This window comes from Phaethon aethereus, assembly GCF_964289735.1.
Source record: "Phaethon aethereus genome assembly, chromosome: 1".
NCBI classification, from domain to species: domain Eukaryota; kingdom Metazoa; phylum Chordata; class Aves; order Phaethontiformes; family Phaethontidae; genus Phaethon; species Phaethon aethereus.
Window position 1 is genome coordinate 95,310,359 of NC_138575.1, and position 16,270 is coordinate 95,326,628.

Consider the following 16,270-nt stretch of genomic DNA (forward strand, 5'->3'; position numbering starts at 1 on the left):
TTAATGCCATCGCACAGGACATTGGCAAGGCCTTGTCTGGGATCCAGTTGCACGTGGGCTCAGCCGCCTGTGCCTCCCTTGGGGGATGAGCGTCCAACCTTGGTGCAGAGGAGGGCTGCAGGGGTGCCTGCAGGGAGAGGGGGAGCTCACAGCAAAAGGCAAACCAGGCTGGGTTGTTCAGGCTGGCTGACTGAAGGCAAAGATTGCTCTCCACTGATATGGCTGGGGAATACCTGTGTGAGAGGGGAAAGCTGTTGGCACTACAGAATAAGATTTTAGCAAAGAGCAAATGGATATCAACTAGCCGTAAGGAAATTTAGCCAGGAATTCAGGAGATGTTTTTTAGCCTTCAGCAGAATGTGACATGAGAATAACCTTCTAGTAAGAATGGTGACAAAAAAATACAACTAATTTCAAGGATGCGTTTGAGCTCAAGGCCAGGATTATGACATGGCTTCCTACATGCTTTGGTGTATTCTTTGAATTAACATTGTGATACTGAGGTGGGTTTAAAAACCAAGTAGTTATACAGACACAAAAAAGGAATGAATTGCCAAGTAGTCTGTTTCCCATTCCTGCATCAGCCATACATACTCTTAAACAGTGATAGCTCTCCCAAAGCTTCTTGTCTAGTGCTCTGTGTGAGTGGTGAGTGAGAGAATATCCACATTACTCTTGAGTAGGCATAAATCATGGAATACTCATGACTACAAGTTTGGCTCCAGCATCACTGTTAGAAAGCAGAAGACAGTATGCTTTATTGGTAGAGTTATTATGGAGTAAATTTAGACAGCAGTTTAATATTTGCATGTAAAGTCTTAAACTCCAAGCAGCTATAATCATTGTGTAACTTTAATTTTCATTTTGAATCCTCACCTTTTCTGTTGCTCAGGTTGCTATGGGACACTGGGGATGGAATCTGGGGTGATCCCTGATTCCCAGATCACAGCATCATCTATTCTTGAGTGGTCTGACCAAACAGGACACGTCAACATTTGGAAACCTGAAAATGCCAGACTGAAGAGAGTTGGTCCTCCTTGGGCTGCTTTTATCAGTGATGAACACCAGTGGTTGCAGATTGACTTGAATAAAGAAAAGAGAATAACAGGTGAGTCAGTCTGATGTGGCTTTTAAGCAGCATTCAAAAAGTTTAGTTGCTGACATCTTTTTTTTCCAGTGCTTGGTCTGTATAGATAAAGTCCAGGTGACACTTAATTACCACTACAGCAAAGTTGGTTCCATGTCTTAGCTATTACACTGAGGAGCCTGGAGTTGAACAGGTAGAGTTTCATAGTAGGAAACACCTCTTCCATCAGAATTTGTTGAAGTATTTCCTGTGGTTTTATTGGATCCTTGATGCTTCCCTTTTCCTGCTGATTGTCTCCTTGGAGGTGCAAATCCATATCCAGTCAGCTCAGTCCACTGGTGCCTATGATGCAGGTGTACGGACTTAGGTTTCTAGGTTTTCCCTACTGCCTGTCACGGCTGTGGTGAATCCAACAGTGGAGGTGGGAGCAGTTGCAGTGCAATGTGAGATAAGCAGCTGGTAGAGTAAACCAGCTGGCAGCCTGCCCTTCACTGCCTTGCCCGAAGTGGAACTTGGGCTGAGAGTTGGGGATGGTGGGCCCCTCAGCAACCTGTTGCACTCAGCAAATGGACCAAACAGTGCAGACTGATGCAGCCACAGTCTGGGTTAGGCTCTGCCCCTTCACAGAGATTGTGACAGACCATCTGTCATGATTTTAGTGGCTGTCGTTATTTGGAGAGACAGCTGGAGGTGCTGTTTCCCAAGCTGCTCTGGATGGTTTGCTTGGCATTTTGGGAGTTGAGTGAGCGAGCTCATGCTTACCTGCTCCTGTTGATCCCAGTGTGGCCCATGCTGGGTAGTGAAGCACTGAGGCATTTGCATTTTGGGGTTAACCTCAGGGGTAGCCTAAGTAGTAGCAGGGCAGCTTTTGTATCTTCCATGCTGACGTTAGTGTTTTCTGATTTGATTTAATTATTCAGAGGTGATCTGTTGTTAATGGGCAAGTTTGCAATCTGACTTAAATAAAAAAATAAAGCGGCTTTAAAGAGTCCTGGGCTTTAATACTATTGTGAAACACCTTCCTTTGATCAGGTTGGGTTTGTCTCTTTCTCGAATGCATGAGTTGGTCTCTGTAAACTCAGCTGCACACCCTGCTATCAGCAGCTTGGCTTCCTGTCATTAAGCAGCTTGGGTTTACCAGCAGCCTTTGTTATTACCTCTCTGGGGACTATTTAGATTTTACATTACTTCTCTAATTCCTGTGCTAACAAGCTTTTACAAAACAGCTTTCCTGTCTATGTGAGTCTTTCCACAGAACTGAAGTGTCGGCTTTAGGAAACTGCAGTACTTTAAATAGTGCTTTTAGGGTGGCAGTACCAAAGCAGGGAGGAGTGGTTCTGTCTCGGCAACTGGAGACAGAAGTGAGGCATGGTCAAATGAACAGGCTGTTTCCATCAAGAAATGGAGGAAAAGTGCTTAACAAGGTTATATCATGAGAATTAAAATATAAAAGTAAAATGATTATAAGTTTCAGTCACTGTAGAAGTTTCGGACCCTGGCACCTTGGATAAACTTTTTGAAACTTAACTGGACCAGTGGATATTCCAGCTGCGTAACACTGGATTCAAAAGCTCATGTACTAAATTTTACAAACTGGTGCCAGTTCTTTGTCTAACTGGGCACCTTCATTTTCCAGGTATTATAACTACTGGATCAACCTTAGCAGAGTACTACTATTACGTCTCAGCCTACAGAATTTTATACAGTGATGATGCACAGAAATGGACAGTATACAGAGAACCTGGCCTGGATAAAGATAAGGTAAAAATACCGCACACTTTCTAGGTTCTATGGAGATTTCACAATTGTAAATACGACTAATTTTGGTACAGTGAGGAAGCATTAAATAACTTTCCTTTTCGGTATAATTTTGAATCATAAACAAGATCTATGCAGAAGAAAATATGCAGATATGTAAGGATTCGAAGAGTTCTGAAATTAAGAGGTTATTTTTTTGACTATTTGGTGGTGGGAATATTCTATACAAGAAACTTCTGTTGCCAGTGGTAGGCTGTCTGGTACTGTGTCCCTTTAAGTATAATCAGATTTCTTTCAAAGTAGGTTGTATGTTTCAAAATAAAGGTTTACATTCTTACTCTCTTGTGGTACAGAATAAATGATAGAATCATAGAATGGTTTGGGTTGTAAAGGACCTTAAAGAACATCTAGTTCCAAACACCCTGCCATGGAAGGGATACTTTCCACTAGACCGGGTTCTCAAAGCCCCATCCAGCCTGGCCTTGAATGTTTCCAGGGATGGGGCATCTACGATCTCTCTGGCAACCTGTGCAAGTGCCTCACCACCCTCATAGTGAAGAATTTCTTCCTTGTATCTAATCTATACCTACCCTCTTTGAGTTTAAAGCCATTACCCCTTGTCCTATTGCTACATGCCTCTGTAAAAAGTCCCTTTCCAGCATTCTTGTAGACACCCTTCAGGTAAAGACTGAAATAAGGTCTCCTGGAAGCCTTGTCTTCTCCAGGCTGAACAACCCCAACTCTCTCAGCCTGTCCTTGTAGGAGAGGTGTTCCACCCTCTGATCATTTTGGTGGCCCTCCTCTGGACCTGCTCCAACAGGTCCATGTCTTTCCTGTGCTGAGGGCTCCAGAGCTGGATGCAGTACTGCACGTGGGGTCTTACCAGAGCGGAGTAGAGGGGCAGAATCCCCTCCCTCGACTGCTGGCCATGCTTCTTTTGATGCGGCCCAGGATACAGTTGGCCTTCTGGGCTGTGAGCGCACATTGCCAGCTCATGTCCAGTTTTTTATCCGTCAGTTCCCCCCAAGTCCTTCTTGGCAGGGCTGCTCTCAATCCATTCTCCACCCAGCCTGTATTTGTGCTTGGGATTGCCCTGACCCAGGACCTTGCACTTGGCCTGGTTGAACTTCTTGAGGTTCGCACGGGCCCACCTCTCAAGCCTGTCAAGGTCTCTCTGGATGGCATCTTTTCCCTCCACCGCATTGACCGCACCGCTCAGCTTGGTGTTGTCTGCAAACTTGCCAAGGGAGCACTCAATCCCACTGTCCATGTCACCGACAAAGATGTTAAACAGCGCTGGTCCCAATATAGACTCCAGAGGGGCACCACTTGTCACTGGTCTCCACTTGGGCATTGAGCCATTGACTGCAACTCTTTAAGTGTGACCATCCAGCCAATTTTATACCCGCCGAGTGGTCCATCTGTCAAATCCACGTCTCTCCAATTTAGAGATGAAGATGTCATGCAGGAGAGTGTCAAATGCTTTGCACAAGCCCAGGTAGATGACGTCAGTCGCTCTTCCGTTATGCACCAATGCTGTAACCCCATCATAGAAGGCCACCAAATTTGCCAGGCACGGTGTTCCCTGTTGAATGATAAATCTTAGGGGTTGTATAATTTTCCATCTTTTATAATGTTTCTGTCAGCCATACTTTTTGACAAAATACTGGTTTCTTTCTTGTATAATAGAACAGCCCTTGCAGAGGGGAGTTTTCTTAAAAAATTAGATGATATGTTCAGATTGCAAATGCTTTGCCACACAGAAAAATTAGCAGCAAGATGTTAGCTAGGGTTATCAGCAAGGTAATCTTATTTTTCCTGTGTTACAGGGAAATATTAATAATGCACTATTTAATAAACAGTAAAAATGAGAACATTAATGTCCTATCTGGTCTTCCCAGTGGTTCAGATCAGATTTTCTTAAACAAATGAGAGGATTCTTGGTAACCTGACTGGAACCAGAATTTCCTTCTTTTCTTACAATTCTTGGATGTAATTTACCATACTTCCATAGGCCTGTGGAATTACATACACGTAATAGTAACTTGTAACCTAACAACTTTTTAAAAACAGGTCTTAAGAATGCTAACTCTTTAGCTGTATTTGGTTTTCTGTTTGCTATGGGTTAAGAACATTTCAAGGTAGGATGTAGCGTCCTGTTGATGAAGGTGAAAGGTTGAAGTGTCTTGTTCATTAAATTAAGAGGTTTTTGAAGATGGAACATAACCACAGTAGGAAACTTTCCTGAAAGGAGGAGACTACTGTCGGGGCTGGTGCATCTGTGAACCAACACGTGAACTAACTGGAGGAGAAGGTAAAAAAAAAAAAAAAAAGATCCAGCATCTTTTGCTAGTTTTCGAGTGCCCTCTTCTGGCCATAAAATGAAATCTCAGCTAGCGTGCCGCCTAGATTTAGGCTTCACGTTTACTTTGGTTATTTTCTTAAAAAACCTTTGCAGCTGTTGCCTTTTAATTTGAGCATATTGTTTTTCCTGCGAATTCATGAAATGAAGCAAATTGTGGAGCTTGAAATTACAGACAACAGATTCTTTTTTCCGTGCTCTTTGTATCATTAGGTGCAATGCATGAAGAACCGTATGTATCCAGGAGGTGCAAATGACAGAAAGAAGAGATCAGTATGGTTGATCTCTTGGGCTTCAAAATAGCAGATTTTTTCCTCTGTCTGACATCATCTCACTTGATACGGCTTTGCTTTTGGATGCATATTCATGCAGCCTTCTCCCTTTGAACCTTACATAACTGCACACCAGGCAAACCAGGAGGTGCTATTCCCTGTTTTTTTTTTTTTTAAATGTTTGAAATTTCTAACGTTGTTGAGGAGACTAGAAGCTTTTCCAAGGCTTTCCTGTGGTCCTCTTTGCAAATAGCTTCTAGAGATCTGTCAGTCCTCAAGACAAGCTTAAATTTTTTTATATATAAGAAAAGGAACAAAAGGGGAAAATGACAAATCAGAGTTGCAGTGTGGGAAAAGTTTTGTTTGACAGCACAGAGGCAAATGGAGAGAGTTTGATAATAAATGGAATCTAAAATGATTTCTCATCAAAATCTTGCACTGTATTGACATCAGAAGCAATCTTTTTTTGTGCAAAAAATTAAATGAACAAAAATTACTGAGCTGCAGGTACAGTTAAGTTACTATCATAACACTTGACATCAAAACTTGGCTAATAAAAGCCTGGAGTAAAGAACTACTTTACTGTTCATCTTTCTTGAAGGCAGTAGTCCACTTCAATGATTCTTGTTGCCTTTGTTGTTACATGCTCAGCCTCAAAAACCTGATGTGAGACCGACATTCAGTGTTGGGCATCGGTTTTCCAAATCTGTGACTTCTGCATGGGCTGCTTGGGCAGCCCGACACAGCTTGCACCTTCTTTTAGCCGTGGGCACTGGCAGGCGTGGCGCAAACAAGGACACAGTACAGCGACTTGGGCTGGGCACATCCTCTCAGAGAGTCACCTCTGTATTTTGTTTCTCATTTGCATCTTTACCAAAACAAATAATTCTCTAGTGAGATCTGTAGCTACAAGCCTGTCAGCTTAAAAAACAAAAATAAAAATTTGCTCTAGTTTAGGGGAAAAGTGGCTGTAAATTGGAACCCGGTCTTCTGTGTTCTTGCCATGTCTCATTAGCTTGGGAATACTTGGGCACACAAACCGTGACTGCTTTGTAGTATTCATTTATTTCCAAAACAACGCCATAGGCTTGCCTCCCACATTTAGCCTGTCTTCTTTCACTGCTAGTAAGTACATTGAAGAACAATAAACTTAAATTTAGAGCAGGACAAGTATCACTGAGAGCTGCGTGCTTGTCAATCTGCACTGCAGTAAGTTGGGGAAGAACAGAGACTGTACGCTTCCAGGGCAAATACCTTGTGTTTGCCCACCTACATTTTTAGTGTCGTGAATGCGTTACCAGTGAGTTTGATCGTGCTACTTGGATACATTAAAATGAAAATGCTGGTTATAACTTTTAAGATGTAGAAAAAACGCAATACTCAAACATGAAGCACTGTATTTAAATTACAGAGTGATTTATTTTTCGCTGCCTAAATCAACTTATGTGTCTATTTGATCAGTCAGTGCTTTCAAACATGAAGACAATTAATACCTACAGAAGGAGAAAGTGAAATTCTTAGGTGGTTTATGTGTGTCTTTTGAGAGTGGAGACACATTATGTATGTTGCGGAGCCCAGGCGTGAGTCCCTTGAAGGTCCTAAGGGTTGTCTGGGGGTTTTTTGGGGCTTGTGAATGGACAGCTTCCTGGAACACTGTTTTCTTTCAAACCTGTAGTGATACTCTAGTCATTTTGTTACAAAAACCTTAAACACAGGAGTGCAAGACAAAAATCTCTATCTTGTGTATCAAGGTGGAAACACCAGCGATCTGCATTGATCAAAAGTGTGCTAAAACCTCGACTGCTCCATTCTATGCAGACACATCGGCTGTTACACAATACAGTGCTTGTCCTTAAGAGTGGCAAGGTGCTTTCTTGTTTCCAAGTGGTGTGAGTAAGCAGAAAACTCGCTATAATATTTATTTTTCAGGCAAGTGCCATAATTCTGTTCTGCATTATGTCCAACATGATTTGCAGTATCTGTATCAGTGCTTTAAAAACAAACATCTTACTCATTTACTGTCACCTCTTATGGGGACATCTGTGGCAACAGCACCCAGGAGCTGCGTTTGCAGCACCGAAGCCCAACTGCTGCGCGCTAACACGGAGGGATGGTTCACTTCCTACCCGAAGAAACAATGCCAGACCAGCCCTCCCAAAGAAGGTGGTGGGATGGCTTGCTGGGTTGGAGCACTGGGCCTAGTTTCTCTGTTGTTTTAAGCAGCTCAGTGCAACACCCGCAGTTGGCTGTAAGTTTGTCAGTGTGCTCACACTGCATCAGGCAGTGACTTATCTGCTTACTGGTTTTATATTTCAACCAGACAAATTCATTCTGTATTGCCAAATTTTGGTGAGTTTTTTGTGCACGAGGACCAGCAGTGAAGGACCAGCTCTAGCTCATCCTTTATGCAGAGCCTGTGCCCTCCTGCTGGAGCTGCCCATGCCTGATGCCTTTGCTCTTCTCGTGCTTGCTGCTCAGCCCTCGTTGACAGCAGCCAGCAGAGGACAGCTCGATCACATGCTCGGCTTTCTCTCCCTGCACTTTCTAATAAATGCGGACTATGCTTAAACTAGGAAGCTGTGCAAAGACACCGCTTCGTTCCTGCTTCCACATTGTCACAGCTGCTAGCTCTAAGTATTGGAAGAGGAAATGCAAAATACCAAAAAGGACCAAGTTAGAATTATTCAGTGCCATAAACATGTGAGATGTCTTCAACAGCAGGCATTGCCTGGGGAGCACCAGTGGATTACTACGTGGTACCTTTATTCTGAAGTAAGTAGTTGCGTGCATACACGTACGCACACACCTCTCTTACTTAGTTACATTTCATAGGGCCGAGTGAGAGATGTGCAGGCAGCAGCACTGTTCTGGGGTGAACTTTCAGGATTCTGCACCCCTTTTTTTCCTAAGTAAGACATCAGAATTGGTTGTAGTTACTTAGTTGCTATTGCATTTGTATAACATGATGTTTGTGTGTCTCTTTTTTTTTTTTTTCTTCCCCCTTTTCTAGATATTTCAAGGGAACACCGAATTGTACCAGGAAGTTCGCAACAATTTCATTCCACCTATTATTGCACGCTTTTTTAGGATTAACCCCTTAAAATGGCACCAGAAAATTGCAATGAAAGTGGAATTGCTAGGATGTCAGTTCAGCATAGGTAAGGCAACTGGAAACCTTTCAGCTGTGCAAGGCAAGCAGTGAAATAATTTGGCAAATATCACATTGTGGGTGTATTTTCAATGAGAAAAAAGTACTTCTTAGCTGCATAATCCTCCTGTAACTGGCACTTCTGAATTTCTTCCAAAGATACTACGCTTAACCTGGAAAATACCTAGTTTAGGCATAAACAAGGTAATTTAGAAAATAAGTGTTTCAAAAGACACCAGTCATTTGCTTTCCATGTTACTGATTCTTGGGCGGTTTTCCTCATTATATAGCATGAAAAGCTTCTGCACAAACTTACAGCTGTCTTCTGAAAAGGAAACATGGAAAACTAACCATTTAAAAAAGGTTTTTTTAATAAATTCTTCTCTTCTAAAGGCCGTGCTCCTAAAATCACCATGCCACCACCACCTTGGAACAAGAATGATGACAAGAATGATGACAAGAATGATGACTTCAGTGATGACTTCATTCATTCAGTGAAGACTTCATTGCAGACAGATAAAACAACCTTCACACCTGAAATAAAAAACACCACAGTGACTCCAAGTGTAACCAAAGGTATCCACAGTTAAGCAGTAGAAGTGTTTGGGAACGCCTCATAGTACTTTCTGAATTTAAATTTTCTCAAGACTTTCTGTATTGCAGCCAATTATCAATCTTTTTAATATTTACTGGTTACTAAATATATGTTTGATAAAAGATGTACAGTTGCATACTGCACGCAGAAACAAAACCAGTCTTCCAAGTCATTCATATATATATATATATATATATGTATATATAAAGCCTTTCAAAGCTTGTTCAAACAGAGTTCAGCTTTTAATTACTGAACAAATTTAGGCAGAAGGAGAAGTTGCAACTTGGACTTCCCTTCAGAATTAATCAGATGTAACTGCTGATTTCTTGGGACAAAAGACTTTTGACATAGCTAATCTTTTATGGAGCAGTCATATGGCGTGAAACTGGAAAAACATCATCCAACACCATCATGTTGTTTATCAAAGAAAATTGTCAGAAAAAGGGGCAAGATCACTGCAGACATAGGTGTTGCTGAGGTGCCTGTCGGATGGCAGGGACAGGAGGGCCTTCTGTCACACGCAGCCCAGCGTAGGCTGATTGCGATTAACTGTTCAGGTACTGTGGTATTTACTTCTTACAGGAGGCTCAAACTTAAGTGGTTGCGTGTTCCTGGGCTCTTTCAATTTTCCTTGTTAATAATAAAATGCATTGTTCTAACACAAAAGTCTTACCTATATTGAAACAAATCTGTTGATTTTGATGTGAAACCTTGCAAAAATACCAGCTGTGCATACGTGTAGAAGAGCTGGGTGTTTACTGACGTTTACACCCTGGGAGCGTCCGGCAGGGACGCTTAGCTGGGGGATCTGGTGTGGTAGGCGCTGTATGTGAAAACTCTGTGCTTTACCCAAGTGATTGTCAAATGAAAAACTGATGTATGAGAAGCTCTTCTGTCTGACACCACTTTAATGGCTTTCAGATGTGGCATTGGCAGCAGTTCTGGTTCCAGTGCTGGTGATGGTCTTCACTACTCTGATTCTTATCTTAGTTTGTGCGTGGCATTGGAGAAACCGGTAAATGAACAGATTAATGAAAGTGCTTTAAATGAATGTTAGCCTGGTGTGTGGGAATGACTTGCTGCATGTATTGCTTGGGAGCTACGTGGTCCGCACTTGTGGAAAGATTATTTTTTTTTCAGAATTGTATTCTCTATGAGAAAATGTCCTCACTTGAATAGTGAGGGCAGTGAAAACAGCTTCTGGTAACTATTTTTGTTAGAGGTGCTTTTACTGAAAACTGGTTTCTCCAGTAGCAGCAAACTGGTGATGGCAAGCCAGGTTATTGGTGCTTATAATTGAAATATGAGGACCAGTTACAGCCAAGGTGACAGTTGCTGAGCATTAATTAATGTGCCTTCTGATAAGCGGTCTACCTAAATTACCCCCTTTTTCTTTTTTTCACAGCAAGAAAAAAACTGAGGGCACTTATGATCTACCTTACTGGGATCGTGCAGGTAAAAAAATGGTTTTATGAAATCCTTTACTTGGCGTTTTTGGTTTGATGCGTATTTCAGATTGTGGTAACAGACAATTTTGACTAGCAGAAGCCTCTGTAATGCTAACTGATGTAGGCGTAGTGAACACTGAATTTCTTTTCTAGACAGACTTAACTGCCTCATTCTCCGAACTTTTTTCAGAAATAGAAAATGCCTCGCCTCCTGTTAGAGCTTACAGCTTCAGATTTTTTTTAGTAAACCAACCTCTTAATTACACAACATGAGGGGAAAAATCATTTATGAGGAATGCCTTTATACCTTTCTTAATCATAGATTTGGTACTTTGTTTTGTCCTGGAAAAAATCTTTCATCTTAGTGTATAAGGCCTGTCAAGTTTTGTCTGTCTTCATTGCCCCATTAAGCATGTGGGGTTGTTTGCAGCCCCTTTTAGGCATATTTTCCAGCCGACTGTCTTGTGCCCCCATAACTTGAGCCACTTCCCCCAAGCAGCACTTGGCAAGTGTCCGCAGACGGCTTGTGCTGTAGCGGTCGGGTTTGTGCTGCCTCTGTGACTGTGCTTCGCATCTCTGTCCTCGTGTTGGGTGTTTGCTCACTGGCAAGTTCTAAGTATGCTGGATCCCTTAGACAAGAGACCTTTTAATGGCCTTATTTTCATTTATTACATGTCTGTTTCTGATAGGTCACAGCATTGTTGTCTTAGCATATTAGACTCAAAATACCCTCTATTTAAATGTCAGTGATGGACATGGACAGGTTTTTCCTCCTGTTTGCATAAATTTAAATGTTCAGTATGTGGGTTGGTTTTAAAATGAAATTTGGTAAAATGCAATATCAAAATCATGTTGTTGCACTTCTCTCTGGAAGCTCTGTCTGTCCCACAGGCTACCTCGAATCTTGTTCAACAGTGCTCTGTGGTTTTGAATTTCCTGTTTTTGGGACTTTACCAAGAAAAGGGTGGTCTCTTACAGCTGGAATTAAGTATGTTAATGGATGGCAAAAGTAGAATGGTGCTGGCTACTCGGCAGAGGGATGGGAGGGAACCTGACGAAACCAACCCTCCCTGCCTTCTCTCGAGAAAACGTTCATGACCACAATCACTCCTTGTCTTTTCCACTGAAGTGAAAACCCTCTTAATTCCTGTTTTTGCAAATATTCACTGATCGGCCTTTTTCATCAATGCACATTAGAAACAGCCAGTATAGCACATTAACGAACAGCCAGAAAGCACATTAATTAAATGTACTCTTAGGTTCTAACTGAGACTGTCTAAAATTTTGTGTAAATATTTGATTGAAAAATTGGAATCATGGCTGACTTTTTAGTGTTTTCTCATAAGATACCACAGTTAGGAGTTTATTAATGTGATGAGTAGCCACTGTCCATGCTGCCAATGGGCATTTAGGGACAGATTCACTGGCTGCAGCAGTTCTGCAGGTGTTTGAAGGGGGAGCATCCAGGCAGGCTGACTGGGCGAGAGTCATGTTTCCACCTCTGAGACTTCAGTCTGCCAGAAAATATTAAAATATCTTTTAACCTTAGGGTGATACAAATACCTACTACTACAAAATATAAGCTGTGTTGTAAAAATATTTTAGTAGCTTAAAACACAGTATATATGCAGTCTTAGGGGTTGTGTGTGTGTTGTGGGTTTGTTTTTTTTTTTTTTAAAATCCCTGTGAAGGATGGTGGAAAGGAATGAAGCAGTTTCTCCCAAGCAAATCAGCAGAACATGAAGAAACTCCTGTACGCTACAGCAGCAGTGAAATTAGTCACCTAAGACCTAGAGAGGTGCCAACAGTGCTGCAAACAGAGTCTGCAGGTACATTTTACTGCTTTTCTGGGCTATGTAACATACACAGGTACATGAAATGCCAAAAAATGTCAGGAATTTGGCTACATTTAATTATTTCCTGTTTGTTTTGGGGAGCAGAGGAGAAATGAATAGTTCTGTTGGTAAGTGCATTTCTTACAATGCAAGCTTTTTCAGATCTGTTCTTGGCATGTCATAAAAGCATGTATTAATTGATTTGTTGTGCTGTGGATAGACACTTTCCCAAGCTAGTGCAGTAACTGAAAGTTTCTCTACTTGTACTTCTTAAACCCCATAAAGGGCTGATGGATTTTTTTTTTTAAGCCATGTTTCCATGCACTGGAAATAATTTCACCCCATTATCTTAATGCACAAATCTGAAATGTGGCATTTGGTTCCCAGCCCTGGCTGTACTGATTAAATCCTCCTTTTGATCTAGAAAAGGAGGAGTTTCTGGTAATGGCATATGCCCTTCCCTTGGTCAACCAGCCATTAGAGGAAGGTGACTGACTGTGCCTTTGGTTCAGTCAGTTTGCCAGTGGCACAAACACGCAGACATGCGGGAATTACAGCTTCACGGCAGGCAGAGTTTCTTTCTTCTTTTTGGCTGCTTGTCTGGTTTTGCCCAGCTAGCCAGGTTTCTCACCTCCAGCTTTTGTAACTCAGATTATCTGTTGAACTAAAACAGCTCAGCTGACCACATGCAGGCCTCCCCCCTCAGAGGACAAGCCCTCCGCCCCAAGGACCACTTTTTGTCCAAAGCTGGGCAGGATAATTTAATTTAATTCTGATTTTGCAGGGAAGCATGTCTCAAAAAGTGTTGTTTTCAGGCAGATTTACAGCATGGGAAATTGGCAGCTCACAATGGGAGAATTATACATGTGCGAAGTCAGGATGTTGTAGCTATCCCAATGGCTTTGACTATTGGGTGGAAATAACTTTTGTTTTTGCAAAGCAGTTGGCACTGGCAGACAGAGAGGGACCACTGGTTTGATCTAGGATAGCAATTTCTGTGACACTATTGACAGGTTGTATTTAATGTGATGCCACTGTAAAAAAATTTCCATTAAATGTGTTTTTATTTTGTTTCGTTTCGTTGGGATTTGCAACACAGAGTATGCTCAGCCACTGGTAGGGGGAATTGTTGGCACGCTCCATCAGAGATCAACCTTTAAACCGGAGGAAGGGAAAGAAGCAAGTTACGCCGATTTGGACCCTTACAATTCACCTGTACAAGAAGTTTACCATGCTTATGCTGAACCACTGCCTATAACTGGACCAGAATATGCAACTCCAATAATCATGGACATGTCCAGCCATCCCAGCACACCTCTTGGCGTTCCTTCCATTTCCACCTTCAAAGCTGCAGGGAATCAAGCTCCTCCACTGGTTGGAACTTACAATAAACTCCTATCTAGGACAGACAGCACATCATCAGCACAGGTGCTGTACGATACACCAAAGGGGCAACCGGGGCCAGGTGCCACTGCTGAATTGGTGTACCAGGTACCACAGACCACAGCCCATTCCACTGGGAGTAAGGATGAACTGAGTTAGCTCACGAGTAAGGTAGAATGATGGCTTGTTTTTAAAAGCCAGTTCCATAAGGGAACTGTCAGTTCCATAAAGCTGACAATTTAATTTTTTAATCGCATTGTCTTGATATTGTTAGTCTTAAACAATACAACGTTGAACCAAAAGATGTGGTATTGGAGGTCTGGGAAACCAGAAATTCTGCCTTTCCTTAAGCTGTATATACAATTACAGCTTGCTTCCTGCAAAACCGTGGACTTTTTTATTACTACTGTACAATTGTCTGTCAGACATGAGAGAAGAACTCTTCAAGATTAGCTTCAGTAATTCATAGATGTGAATGATAAATTGGGAGAAACAGTTTAAAGCACGAAAGCCAATAATTTCTTACTAATGGTACTATTTCTGGGGAAAGAAAAAACCCAAACCCAAAGCTCCTAACTTTCTGAGATCTATATGTAAGCACTATAGCTTCTAAAATTCCTTTTACCCTCTAAAATGCCTGCACAACTTTGGACTTTAAAAACTACTATCAGGACTGATGGCAAAAATCCCATTTAACTTCATGGCATAAAATAGTTTTGATTTCTAAATTACACTGTTTCAGCTTTTGTTCACTGGATTAGGGCTCCTCAACTGTGCGTTCCTCAGAAGATTCCCACCATTTTTATTAGCCTTCCAAAACTAGAATCTGCTGCTTGTACAATCTGTTTTCCGCCTCATCTCCTTAAGCCATTCAGTCTTGTTCCTTCCTAGGGATCCAGGAGGCACAGAGGAAGTCACACAAGCAAACTATATGGCAAGTTCTTTTACATTTTCCCTACCAGGTGGAGGCTATGCCGAATAGTGTCTACCTCAAATTCAGACACTTCCCTGATGGTCACTGTGCAGGAAGCATCCAGGTGTTGGAGGTGACTGAATTCAGAAAGGTTCTCCCTGCCCCTGCTCGAGTATCTGTTGTTGTGTGTTAAGATGTGAGCTTATATGAAGACAGATATGTATATACTCTTGTGAGTGCTTAAGGAAGCACACAAATATTCTAATGGTGCACAGTTTGTGTTATACATGCATTTAGCACATACGGTACGTTCTAGCACAACTGAAAAATTTTGGCCTTAGGGCTTTTCTTATGATTGTTCTTAGTAGAAATAGAAAATATTCCAAAACCTTTGCAAGAGAACCAGTACTGTTCCAAAGAGTGTCCATTTCAGAAGCATTTAATTGGATTTGTATCCTGTGAATGTTGCAATGTTCTCTACTATGAAAACATTGCAGTCAGTCTTCTGTTTGAGATAACATAACATAGACTAGTTTTAGCTAGGTAATCGCGAAATGAAAACAATTTGGATGTCATATTTGATGTTTTTTATCTTGTTAGAAAAAAAGCACAGCTTTTTAACAGAAGTAGTAGAAAAAACCCACAATAAAAATGCTTTATTTTTATTGTAACAGCACTGTTGGGAGGATGCCAAATTAATTTATACATGTGAAACCCCCTACCTACCCATTAGCCCAGTTTTATGGACTTCAGTGTTTGTTGCCGTGATGTAACTCAAGTCAGCCTTGGTTATTGCCCAGGGTCCTTAAACGAGGTGGAGATCATCTGAATCGACACTAAAATACTGTTCAAGAGGGCTGCCACTGTCTCTTCGTACCAGTATGGTGTCCTAACTTATCACTTGAAAATTGGTTTGCACAGGGGCTATATATAACTAACTCAGTAATCCAAAATTACTTGTGGCCTGTTCAACATCTGGGATATGTTATTCCATACTCTGTGGTACCTTAAAGCCCAGTTCTACAATTTATTCATCATTCATTCTCATTCATTAAGAATGATAATTACTATTTTAGAATTGGGTGTCTTAAGCCTAAATGTGAATGTAAGTAAGTGTGGTCTAGAAGACCTGTTCATGAAAAAGAAAAGAAATTCCTGCCTATAGTTGTGTGTTTGATGTAATTGCAACGTTTTCTGCTTGATAAAGCTAGTGTGCAAGCTTTGTAGTTTTGCTTAAACAGGTAAGGAAGTGTTCTTGCCCATCGGCAGCAATTACGACTTTCAACTTAATTTATCCGCGCAGATTTTTTCTGAAAGGGGCTGTAGGTTATTTATTTGCACCAAGATGTGACATAGTTAAGAAACCGCTGCATTCTCAAACTGTTTAGGCTTGGAAAAATTAACTTACCATAAAAACAAATGGATGTGTTCAAGTCAGTGAAATTAACGCTCTTGGATTTAATTTTTAC

At 41.5% G+C, this 16,270-nt stretch overlaps 1 protein-coding gene across 1 annotated transcript in view; it reads left to right on the plus strand.

The window, feature by feature from the left end:
• The window catches only part of DCBLD2 (discoidin, CUB and LCCL domain containing 2), a gene marked incomplete at both ends in the record, with an annotated part of 45,304 nt that extends 31,257 nt beyond the window's left edge, over positions 1–14,047 (plus strand). Inside the window, 8 exons of the mRNA XM_082012630.1 lie at positions 893–1,108; positions 2,724–2,848; positions 8,490–8,637; positions 9,021–9,203; positions 10,144–10,237; positions 10,628–10,677; positions 12,362–12,499; positions 13,605–14,047. Coding sequence (XP_081868756.1) covers positions 893–1,108; positions 2,724–2,848; positions 8,490–8,637; positions 9,021–9,203; positions 10,144–10,237; positions 10,628–10,677; positions 12,362–12,499; positions 13,605–14,047 — 1,397 coding nt within the window. The remainder of the gene's footprint in view (positions 1–892; positions 1,109–2,723; positions 2,849–8,489; positions 8,638–9,020; positions 9,204–10,143; positions 10,238–10,627; positions 10,678–12,361; positions 12,500–13,604) is intronic.
• Between the last annotated feature and the right edge of the window lie 2,223 nt (positions 14,048–16,270).